This window comes from Parasteatoda tepidariorum, chromosome X1 (genome assembly GCF_043381705.1).
Source record: "Parasteatoda tepidariorum isolate YZ-2023 chromosome X1, CAS_Ptep_4.0, whole genome shotgun sequence".
Classification (NCBI taxonomy): domain Eukaryota; kingdom Metazoa; phylum Arthropoda; class Arachnida; order Araneae; family Theridiidae; genus Parasteatoda; species Parasteatoda tepidariorum.
The window spans coordinates 34,415,425-34,427,873 of record NC_092214.1 but is presented as its reverse complement, the minus strand read 5'-3'; the positions used below and the strand labels follow the sequence as shown (position 1 = coordinate 34,427,873).

The 12,449-nt window shown below is 28.0% G+C and overlaps 1 protein-coding gene across 1 annotated transcript in view; it reads left to right on the top strand.

Annotated features, from left to right (window-relative positions):
- The window catches only part of LOC139426973 (uncharacterized), a 238,153-nt gene extending 227,761 nt beyond the window's left edge, over positions 1-10,392 (top strand). Inside the window, exon 19 of the mRNA XM_071187246.1 lies at positions 8,853-10,392. Within this exon, the coding sequence (XP_071043347.1) occupies positions 8,853-10,034 (1,182 nt within the window). The 3' untranslated portion in view covers positions 10,035-10,392. The remainder of the gene's footprint in view (positions 1-8,852) is intronic.
- The last annotated feature ends 2,057 nt before the right edge of the window (positions 10,393-12,449 follow it).

Sequence of the window (12,449 nt, the reverse complement as noted above, 5' to 3'; positions counted from 1 at the left end):
AGCAGTTAAGCTACCATTATCTTTTATTCACCAAAATTCAGAGAAAAGTAAGTCATCTATTAATGGCGCCATCACAAAGAAACAATTTTCTAATACCAATTCACCATTAAGCTCAAATTATACAATTTGAGCATAAGCATTTCCAAATTTTTAACAGAGTACCTTTATACCAGGAAGAATCCATAGAATGATTTTTTTATAAATTTTGAAACATATCCAACGGTCGAACTGAGGGGCTAAGGGGGCATCCAAAACCCCACAAACTTTAACTATGAGCGATACTTATAAGTAAGGCCCGGATTTTGATGACATTTGCATTTTTTGCATTTTTGGACATTTTTTGTCCTTTAGAGCATTTTTTGAGATTTATAGGGCATTTTCTTTAAATTTTGGGGCGTATTTTGCATTTTTTAAATTTTTTGTTAATTTTTTCTAATTTTTATTATTTTTTATAATTTTTTATTATTACACTGGCTTCCAAACAATGAAGAAAATCTCTAGGATATTAAAAGGTGAAGCAACATCTTTTCAAATGGAAGAAGAATTTTCAGTAAGTGTGACCGTCCTTTTCAAGTACGCACCAATAACATCAGTAGACGTTGAAAGAAGTTACTCCTGGATTAAAAATTTACTATCAGACAAGAGACGCTCGTTTACATTTCAAAATATTAAAAAAAAAATTTAATAATCCACTGTAATTCTAATATTTAGTAATATTATGAGATGGAAGTTGTTATATTCATTTAAGTTTCTGTACAAAATGAAAATGTTTTGGAGTCAACATATTTTCCTTTTTTTTTGTTATTTTAGGATATAAAACATATTTTTCAAACTTTAATGAACGTAGAACAAGTATTGCATTGCTTTATATTTTTTGAAACGACTCATAATAATTTTAAAGAGTAAAACATTGTTTTAGTTCGATATTTTTACTTCTATTTAAGTCATGTCATAAGGCATTTTTAGCGCAATTTTCGCATTTTAAGGACATTTTTTGCACTTTTAAGGGCATTTTTTGCAATTTTTAAGGGCATTAATTGAGATTTTTTAGGTCATCAAAATCCGGGCTCTACTTATGAGCATGGAAGAGATCTATGATTGGCGAATTATCGTGAATAAATACTGCCAAAAATAAAGCGAACCCCGCGTTATTAACATTAAATTTTAAATAATATTGTTTACAAATTAATCAAAATGTCCGTTAGAATTTAATATAGAGCTGTAACTAAAACATTTTTGGGGATAAAAAAGTAAAGCAGCTTAAGGAAAGTAAGATTAAAAATCGATTTCGATATTCGTTTTGTAGCGACATTGAATTATAATTAATAATACATTATAATTAATAATACATTATAATTAATGATACATTATAATTAATGATACATTATAATTAATAATACATTATAATTTATAATAATTGCAACATTGAATTATAATTAATGCACTTCTAATGAATAAAATTTAGAAGCTACATTTATTTCTAAAAGAAAAGAATAGAAATATTTATATTTGCAGTTATGAAATGGGATAAAAATTAAATGGCTCATTTCTTTAATTAGAAGGGGACAATGAATTATTAAAAATAATAATAAATTTATGAAATGAAGGAAACATGCATAGCATAATAACAGCATCACATTAATGTTATCAGGTTTTAGTCACATGCATCCAAGGTAATCCATAAACACCACCCTTAATATGTATATTTTTAGTCCTTATCGAAAACTACTTTTAAAAAAAACATGCACATTAGGGATTGCAAATTAAATAATTAGCAAAAATGTGATCAAAGTATATTCGAGGAAGGTAGGATTAAAAGTATCAAAACCAATTTGATTTCCAAACGAAACATGGCGAAAATTTTAATAGTCCTTCTTCATCGCCAATCAGTTTCTTCGGACAATAAATGAAGTTTCGATTTTCTTTTATCTCTCCTTTCTTGTTAATAATTCATCATGTTTTTATTTTTACCATCCTTAAATATTCTTTAAATGCCGGCCAGGTGGCCGAGTGGTTAGCGTGCCTGAAAAAAGAGGGAGCCGATGGTAACGGGTTCGAATCCCGCTCAGGACATGGATGTTTCTTCCTCTCTCTCTCTCTCTCTGTGTTCTATGTCCTTTCTACTGTGTGATTGTGTGAATGTAACCCGCCCTATAACCGGGTTAGTGGTTGTATGACGTGGCAACGCTACTCCACCGCCGTGGCTTAGCCATAGGTGCTCACTGGGTAACGATAAGAGAGTAGCAATTCTGGCATTTCTGAGGCCAATGGGAAATAGACCAAAGTGCCCGCCCTTAAACAAAAAAAAAATATTCTTTAAATGTATATGCGGGCACATAATTATAAAACATTCTGTATACTCCATTTCTTGTTGAAAACAGTGCTGAAGATCATTAAGAACTCTTTTATAAGACGTTTAGGACACATTCTTTATTTTTAATGTCAATACAATCGATGGACTTCTCGGACAAATATCCCCATAACATCATACGACCAAGAAAACCACAAACTCTACCTTAAACTAGCCTCAGGGATTCGGAAACAAGGTGAATTAGCATCATTACAGGCTTTTCAAAATATCAAACTAGGCTATTTTGATTATTTAGATCTAACATTCATTTCTCGAGATATCTCTATTTTTTAAGAATTTTAACGCCATTTTCATTTTGCAATTACGGCGCCACCTGTGAATTAAAATGATAAAAATCTATAAATAATCACTCCTCAATCAGTAAATGGATTAAAATTCTTTTTTATTTTGCATCATTCAGTTAGTTAATTGTATAAACAACAATTAACTAACTTTAGTAAAAATAATTATTAAAAACTTTAATTGCCGTTAGGCTAACCATTAGAGGTTTTCATAGCTTTTCACTCCATGTAATGCAATTGCGGGTTAGTTCTATCAAAAATTCCTCCCAAGAATTGATCCAGGAGTTTCCTTGTCTTCTGGATTGGATTCAAAATTACAAGGCTACGGAGTTAAACATTAGTAATCGTAAACCCAAAAAATTGGGTCAGCTATTTAACGATGGTTATAAAATAAAATAGAATGAACAGCCTTATTTATCTTCAGACTTTGCAGTTATCTGAACGCACTGCCTTTTTTAGGCATTTTTTAAAGAGTGGCCCAACCAGCGTGCTTTGCACAAAGACCCTTTTTGCTAACATACTGCAGAACTCACCCCTCTATACCACCCCTATATTTAACACTTGAAATAAATTTGAAGTGTTCAAATTATTTTAAAATATTATTTCTTAAATTATTATTTTAACTATAACTTAGATATTTAAAGAATAAAATTCTACGAATAAAATCCAACCAGTTTATCAAACAGTTCGTCTTTCTTTGAAGAGATATGAAATCATAAAAGTAGTTATGAATATTTATAGTTTTGAGAATTAAATCTCATGCTTGAATCAAAATAAAGGATATAAATAACATTTCCTTGGCATAAGAGACGCGCGGTAATCAATAAAAATACCTTTACAGTAGTTCAAAATATTGCATTTTCATATGTAACACTATTTTCATTTTATTCGAAGTTAATATTAAATATTGCTATTTGTTTAAATAGTTTTTATAAGATAAAAGATTTTTTTTTTATTCATAAATGTTAGTATAGCTGAATCTGTATTGATATTTCATTTAATTATTTAAAAAGTACAATAAGTACAATATATAACATTCATTTTAAATTTCGCTACATTTTTTTTTTTTTTTAATAAAGCTGAGTTACTTGCAAATTTATGATGTTATTTTATAACCGTCGTTAAAACAACCCACAAAATTTTTAGGTTTACAATTACGTGTTTAACTGCGTAGCCTTATAATTTTTAACCCAATCCAGAAGACAAAGGAACTCTTGGATCAAATATTGTGAGAAATTAGGATGGAACTAACCAGCATTTGCGTTACATTGAGAAGAAGACAATGAAAATCTTCCACGGTTAGCCTGACGGCAATAGGAGTTTAACCCATGATTCGTCTACTACTAAAGATATTTTACATCAGCACTGTGGACGGTGCGAGCCGGGTACGGAATTCATATCAACCAGCTGAAGTTCAACCCGGGTCAACTAACTGGAAAAAAAAGCACTCTATCCCCTGAGCCACCACGGCCCGCAAGTTTGAGATGATCCATTTTTTGATAAAAGCATCCTTCTCCAGTTTATTTCTATGGAAACCTCTGTTGAACGTATGTTATTTATCGAAAACGGCACCCCATATACAGTGTATTATTTTGCAATGTATTATTTTAAATACTTCTATATTATATTGATAGGGGAAGAAAAAAACATGTAGCGCTTTTATTAATTATTCTATTTCCGAATTCTTATTAAAGTATAGCATACGATATTCACATCCTAGAATTTTATTTTTTTCTTAGATTTTGCAGTTATCTAAACGTAAATTATTTATCAAAAGTAGCTGCCCGGATCCAGCGTATTTTTTAATGCAATTTTAAATGTTACATTTACGTATATATTAACACAGGGTTCCCACTCTTTTAACAAAGCAAAAATTAAGCACTTTTAAGGACTTTTTTTGAAAAAATTAAGGACTTTTTTTAAAAAAATTAAGGACCTTAAAAATAGTATGATTGTTTACCATCGAATAAATATATACCACCAGTGACAGTGCTAATTATTTAACTTTCTTAAAAAAAATCAATAACAAAAAAAAATAATAATAACAATTATATTATAAATTAAGTACTGATAAAATTATTTCAATAATTGTTTCAGGGCTCGTCAAAGTAGGAACCAGACAATTTTTTAAAAAAATTTCAGATTGTTAAGGATTAACGGCATCTATGAAAATTATCTGTATTCCCTTTTTAATCATTTTATTGAAATTGAATTGTAAAATTAGGTGCAGAAATATATTAAAAAAAGAGTGAATAAAGAAATTTTGGAAAAATATAGAAAAAATTATTACAAGTTTTTATATTTCCCTACTAGACATGCATCACATATTCAGCTGTGGGTCAATCTTGGTAAATATTCAGTTATGCCAAAAAAATTATTTTTCTCTACTAACAAAATGTTTCATTTATAAGGATATATATTTTAAAAAAATTAATACTAAGAAGTTGAATTAAAGTAATGCATGAGAGTAGTTTTCTTAACTATGTCATGTCAAATTAAGTCCTATTTTAAGTAAAAACGGGTCATACTAATATCTAAGCACCTTGAATCATTCCATTTTTTTTCTTTAGGCTTAACTTAATATATATATTTTTTAAATTCACTGCAATAAATATTTTTATAAAATTTTTATAGAATAAAAATACAATTATGTTTAAGATTTATAATTTTCAAACTATAATGTTCTAAATATGTTTTTTAATAGTTCTCAGTGAAACGTATTACTAATAGGGTCCAAAATGATTTTTCAAAGGTATCAACGTATTCCTATGGCTAGAAAATTGGTAAGGTTACTTAATTAACAAATATTTATAAATTATTTATTTTTTCATAATTTATAGATATTTACTCGTAACATTTCTTTATCATCCTGTATAATTCTTAATATTATTCTCTAATATTATTATGATTTGATATTTTATTTTTATGGTGAATTAATAGTTTTGAAAAAATCTATTGAAAAATTTTATGAAAAACATATTGAAAGTAATGTGTAACTTACCATTTTGAAATCATCCTTCAACAGCAAATGTGTTATATTTACTTTTAAGATGAGCTTTACAATTATTTCCAGCCAAAACTGATATTAGGAATTAAATTTAATACTACTAAACAATCTGACGAAAAACATTTACTAATTTTAAAGCAACCAAAAGTTGAATAGAAACTTTAAAAAAATATATTAAAAAGAAAAAAAGAAACAGTATATTAAGTTGCAATGTTAACTGAGAAAAATGATTATTAAAATCTAAGTTTGAATTTTATTCTAATCGACATTAATAACAAAAAGTTTGTGATCTTTTAATTGAGTAGATTTAAATTTTTATGTAACAATCCGCTTATCCTTAAGAAACAAAAACAATTTAACTGTGTAACAATCCAAAATTTTAAAAAAAAAATTACATTGCGGCAAAACAAGTTATAAATAGTTACCTAATATTTAACTTTCTTGTTAGGAGCAAATCATGCATTATTTAGAACTCAGAAATGAAAATTAAAAATATTTCTGAAAAAACTTGAGGTTTTTCTTCAAAAACTCAATAAATCTCAGGTTTTTGACATAAAACCTAGGTGGGATAGGATTTTTCAAACCCTGTTTATTACATATCTGTCTAATTTTTAGTACAATCAAGAATTTTGAAAAATGCTGCTGCTTTACAGTTACAGTTACTTATTACACACTGAAATATTATACAAATTTATTTAATTCTTTCAAGATTTATGGAAATAATTTTCATTATGGATTCTAGATCAAAATTTTTTTCGCATACTTCTTTTCTTAGGGTTTTACTTTATTCTTGTTAGCATATGCATTACCAGTAGAACTGAATTTCTTGAATTCTGTAAATTTTGAAGGTCAGTGTGGGTACTTGTAACTACCCCCCGAAAAAGCACTATCTCTTCCATCTGCAGTATTTCCCTTGTCCACACTCTATTCTTTTCTTTTAGAATGTCACTCTTTTCATAGAGTATCATTCGAGGCAAAAGGCAGAATATATTAATGAAAGAACCAATATATTAATAAAAAGACATGTTTTCTTCTCCTTGCCAGTAGCCATCTCACACACATCACTTCTTATCTCTCTAAAATGCTTTACTCTCCGTGCATGATCTAATTCTAGGTGATAAAAGAACGACTTTTTGTTTTAAAACATTGAACTGAAAAATTGTCCCTATCAACTATAGTGATGCTGAAAAATTAAGCACTTCTAAGAACCTTGTACCAAAACTAAGTACTTTTAAGGGCCCTTATTTTCCAAAATAAAAGTTAAGCAGTTTTTAAGGACTTTTAAGGACCGTGGGAACCCTGTAACACTGACAACAACAAAAAGTTGTGTTTTTATTAATTAGTTAAATATTAGTTTTCTAAAGAAGAGCATTGTTTTATCAAAATAAGTCTAGTATTTTTTTAGTCATGAACTTATGGTATTTTTGTGTATTCATGATATAACGATTCCACATCAATATTGATGAACGCAAATCATTATTTAAGTCAGGGAAGAGGCAAATCTTTATCAAGGAAACAAGAAAGTTAAAGGTAATTATTAGAAACAAATTTCAAGCGGAAATTAATGAAGTTTTGATGTTTTCAATCCCGCTTTAAATCTCATTTACATATTTTATTTCCCGCTTTAATATTAATTTGCGACTCCTAATGTTATCTACTTCATCGACTTTATTTTTGACAAGGATTCTAGAAATATACATTAAGGGCTGCGATTAGGACTCACCCTACAAAGATTAGTTTTTATATAAAAATTTTCCACCAGTGTCCATGTTCGATAGTTATGGTTAAACAATTGAATAATAAATAAAATAAATTATTAAAAACTAAACAGGAACAGTGACTAAATCTAAACAGGAAATTTGACTTCTCAACAGAACAGATTCAAACTTCATTACAGATCATACAGAACAGACTCAAGCGCTACTTGTAATTATATCTCATCACCTCACTAAAAAAATTTAACATTTTCCCCTTTCGTTTAAGCTTACTTTGATTCTACTCTTCAAGTCAATCGCGAAAGAAAATATTCAGCAAAAATGTCGTGAACTAAGTAAAAAATAATCGGATTTCGGTAGATTTTTTTCCGGCTAAGTATAATTAAAGTCAGGAATATTTTTTGCCTGTCGCTTTTGTGCTTATCCAAGTTATCTATAACAAAAGATAAGAGTTCGAAATAGCGTGTTTTATTTTCTAGATCAGTTTATTTTTGCATAATTAACAAAATTAGCTAACAAAATATTTAAAAAAAAAAGTTCTTTGTTAAAATAAAAAATGCTTATCATCAACGTTTTCCGATTTTTATGAAATTATAACATTCTAAGCTAATTATAAAATTTTATATACATTTTTTTACCTTATCCAGCGGCAAACTTATTTGTTAAGATAGAAATCTCATAAAAATCAATCATTGTATAAGATTTTTTTTTATTTTAAGTTCAAAATAAAAAACGGGTTGTCAATCAAACATTAATTTAATTAATACGAAATTTATATTATTTAAATTAATAACCAAAATATTTTAAATAATCCTAAGAAGCTGAAGCGATAAGATATTATTTGATTAAAAACTTCATTCGCTTCAAAAAATATACGATTTGGAAATAACAGTTATCATGTTTCAAGCACTCAAAAAAGACGCCTATTTCCAAGATTTTGAAGCCAGACGAATGAGTAGAAACGTCAAGTTCCCAACGAAAAATGGAAAAATAAAGGTGATGAACAAAACTAGAAAAACGTTTTGTTTTTAAAAAAAAACAGTCGAGAGGGGAAAAAAGGTGAAAAACAGAACAAGAAAAACCAAAGTGACTGAGATGGGCATATCAGGCATTTAACCCAGATTAGCATTTTACCCTGATTTGCCCCTCTCGGCCACTGTGGTTTTTCTTGTTTTGTTTCTCGCCTTCATTTTCCTATGGCAACTTCACGTTTTATATTTCAAATCACTTTTATTTCTTCTTCATGTTTGGCAAGTCTTAAAAATGACCGTCTATTTCTGAGAGCTTGAAACATGACTGTTATTTCCAATGTGTATATTTTTGAAGCGAATAAAGTTTTTAATTGAGTAACGACTGAATATTTCTTAAAATTCCCGGTAAATAAATGTAACAAATTAAAGGCGAACATGAACATTATGATATATGTTATAATTTTAAATTGTACAAAGCTAGATCTCAATTTTCTGTATATTTTTTAGGAGACATGTAGCAATGGGGATTTGAAAAGTAAAACTACTACTTCTCCATTGAGAGCGAGCTTGAGTACCATTGACAATCAAACAGAGATACCACTCATGTGTTCTAATGCTGTTCGAAGTTTTCTTTCTGATAGAGATCTCCACAAGTTCCGAATTCCACAAACCTTACGAGAAACAAAATATGACGAAGAAGGATCCCCCGTACCTTTGAGAAATATTCTATTGTCTTCAACTCACGAGAAACTGCGCTCTGAGCCGAAGTTGTATTATGAATTTCCATCTCAATGTAGAACCATGCAACCAAATTTTACAAGATCTTTAAATCATGTTGCTAATTTCGACAGTAGCCAATCAGATTTTTCGAAATACACAACGAGTGGAGCCAGTAATTGGACGACTGCACCACTGAACGATAGTACATCATTTTCAACTCCCCCGGAAGATTTCCTCTCTTCATCAAACAATGGATATAGCAGTAGTAAAAGCGGAGCTAATTCATGTGAAAAATACGACAGTAACGGAACAACATCTGTCTACATTTCTTGCGAAGAAGGCAATACAAGTATGTCAGATTCATCAGAAAGTCACAGCAGTCACGGAAGTAAAACTGAGAAAAGATCAAAAAACCACACTCAAATCACTCCTAGTCACTCAACATTTCACGAAACTTCTACTTATCGCACTAGTACATCATCAGGTAGCAGTAGTAGCATTTGTGAAGCAACTATCAGTGATCTTTCTACTGATGTTAATGAAGAGTGTGTTAGAGGAACTGAAAACATATCTAGTGATGCTGGTAGCTCATGCTTAAGAGGCATAATAGGACCTGAATACAACGTAACTCAAATATCTGAACCTAATCTCGTTGGTATTAAATCCCCAACAGAAGTTTGCGAGTTTTCCAACGATACTGAAAGACATTTGTCCGAAACTGATGATTTCATATCCCCTCATAATAAAGCAGATGAAACGCAAATAGAAACACATCTTACTATAAATGACCCTGCGGCTGAATCTCTTCAAAATCTTAATGCTTCAGAAACGAACTCAAACGAGTATTCACTAACGAGCGAGAATAATAATATGATTGCAAGAATGGACAATCTCAGACATGAAATATTTCGCTTAGAGAGAGAACTAATTTTATTGCAGCTAGAACACTCAGAATCAATTGATTTATAAGTGTTTTGACTTTTAACCTCATATCTTTGGAAATTAATTTGTGTGTGACAAAATATTACAAGAGAAATTATTTTGTTATTATCATTTCTACAAAAATGAAATTTCATCAACTACCATTGCTAAGGAATAATATTATAACTTGAATTTATGTGGTTGATGAATTCTGAAAGTCAAAATATTTTTTAAATTATATAAAACTTACATTTTTATAAAATTTTTAAATTTCTTCATGAAAAAGTTGATAAGATTATTTAAATGAAATTAAAAATCCAATCATAATACATAGAATATGATAAAGAGAATTATTTTTCAAATATTAATAACAGTATTGACGAACATTCAAAACTATAACTCCCAATGCTATTTAAGTGCAAATTTGTCAGGTTGGCAAAATTATGCAGAGCAATTCAATCAATCTTTCTTATATCTTGTTCATAACAAATTTTATATGTTTTAGAGATTGACTGTGATCATCTTGCATACAGTAGTTCCTGAATTCATTTCAATCAAGTTGCCACAGAAATTCAGAGAAACATTTTTAAATTAGTTATTAATTTCTTTTAAATTTCAAACAATCGAAAAATTAAAATCAATGATTGCCTGCCCTAAACCATTAATATTAACTGCATTAAAAATCTCCTTACCTAATCTGCTAATTTAGTTTAACTATTGTATGAACTTTATATGATGATTAATAAGGATTAGTCATTATTAAAATCATTTGCGTATTTTGAATATTTTGTTTTTATGTTTAATAGAATTTTTTAAAACGTCAAAAATATTAAGAATCTTAATATGTTTTTTTTCTTTTAATTTTAATTCATCAACATAATAACAATGCAAAAGGTTAATAAAACCTATATAAATTCAAACAGCAGTTATTTTTTGCCATTGATTAAATTATTTATGTAATGAATGATTGTTTACAAAAAGTTGCATAACATAACTAGGTAGCAAGAATAAAATTAACAGAGAAAAATTTGGTTATCTTAAATAATCTATAAATTGATGAGGTATAATCATTGTATTTCCAAATAAGCACTCAATACGACTGCAATGATTAAAAAGGAATTATCCTCTAAGTATTTCTCACAACCGTAATTTTGCAAAGTAATCTTAGAACTAATAACAGCCTAGCTGAAATTTTGATCAGGAAATAATAACACATAAAATTGTAAATACCTCTTTACTATTTTTAATATAGGAATAAATATAATAGCAGTCTTAAATCATCTGAAATTTGTAAAATACATAAATCGATACAAAAGGCTGTAAAAATAAGTTTCATTGGAAAAAAATGCACCAATAAAAATAACCATAAGCATATTTTTGCTATTTTTAAAAACGAAATTTATATCAAAAGAAAATCGGGTTAAATTTATGGTGCTGTAGAAAACAATATCTTATAAAGCTCAAACAAATTAACAAAATTTCTTTAAATAAAATAAAACAATAGCCCTTTCAGTAAAACAAGTACTATTATCAGTGATTTCAATTTTTAGTTTATCAATTTCTTTATCTTTGCTTTATAAATTTTGTTTACGTTATTATACTCATATTTTTCTTTTTAAATTGACATGTCGATGTTTTACATTGTAAGCAATTTAAAATTATTTTTGACCAGAAGTTTTGATAAAAAATTTTAAATTATATTAATCTAGAATTTAAGATTTTATCTTAATAAACAAATTTAACTATGTTCATTGCATCAAGCATACTTCAAAATAAGTTAATTTTTAGTTTTTAAAAAACAAAATAAAACTATTATCAAAATGATAATTGTTATTATTTTATTGTTTCAAATATTTAATGTGTTTCTGTAAACAATCGGATGATTTTGCGTTTAAGACACATTATTCCTTTAGAACTGGTATTATATTTTACACAAAATTTTATAAAACTAAATTTTATTTCTATTTTCATAAACTGATGATTAAGAAAGTATTCTGCTAAAATTAAAAACCATTTAAAAAACTTACTGTTTTTCAACAAAAAATTTCCTGAAGCTTATATTCATCCCCAGTTTGCCCAATAAAATATAAGTTTATATTACAAGGTAAAGAAGAGCGTAAACATGTAATACCCCTAGAGTTTATTTTTAATTTTTAAAAAAATCAAAGAACAATTTGAACACTGTGAAAAGTAAAGAATTTTCAAATTTAAAAAAAATTTAAATATTAAACAAAATCTGGCAATTTTGGGGTATTTTTCATTACAAATCAGTAGTCAATATTAAATCTCATTTAAACATCGACCGATATGTATGTTGACAAATTTTTCATATTTGTGCAACTTCTTCTAAAAATTTCTTGTTAAATTTTTAAGGAGTTGGTAATTTGGATAAGATTCAGAACCATTAATGCAAATATATTGGTAATAGATGCTTTAACATTAAGAAACAATTCAATAACAAAT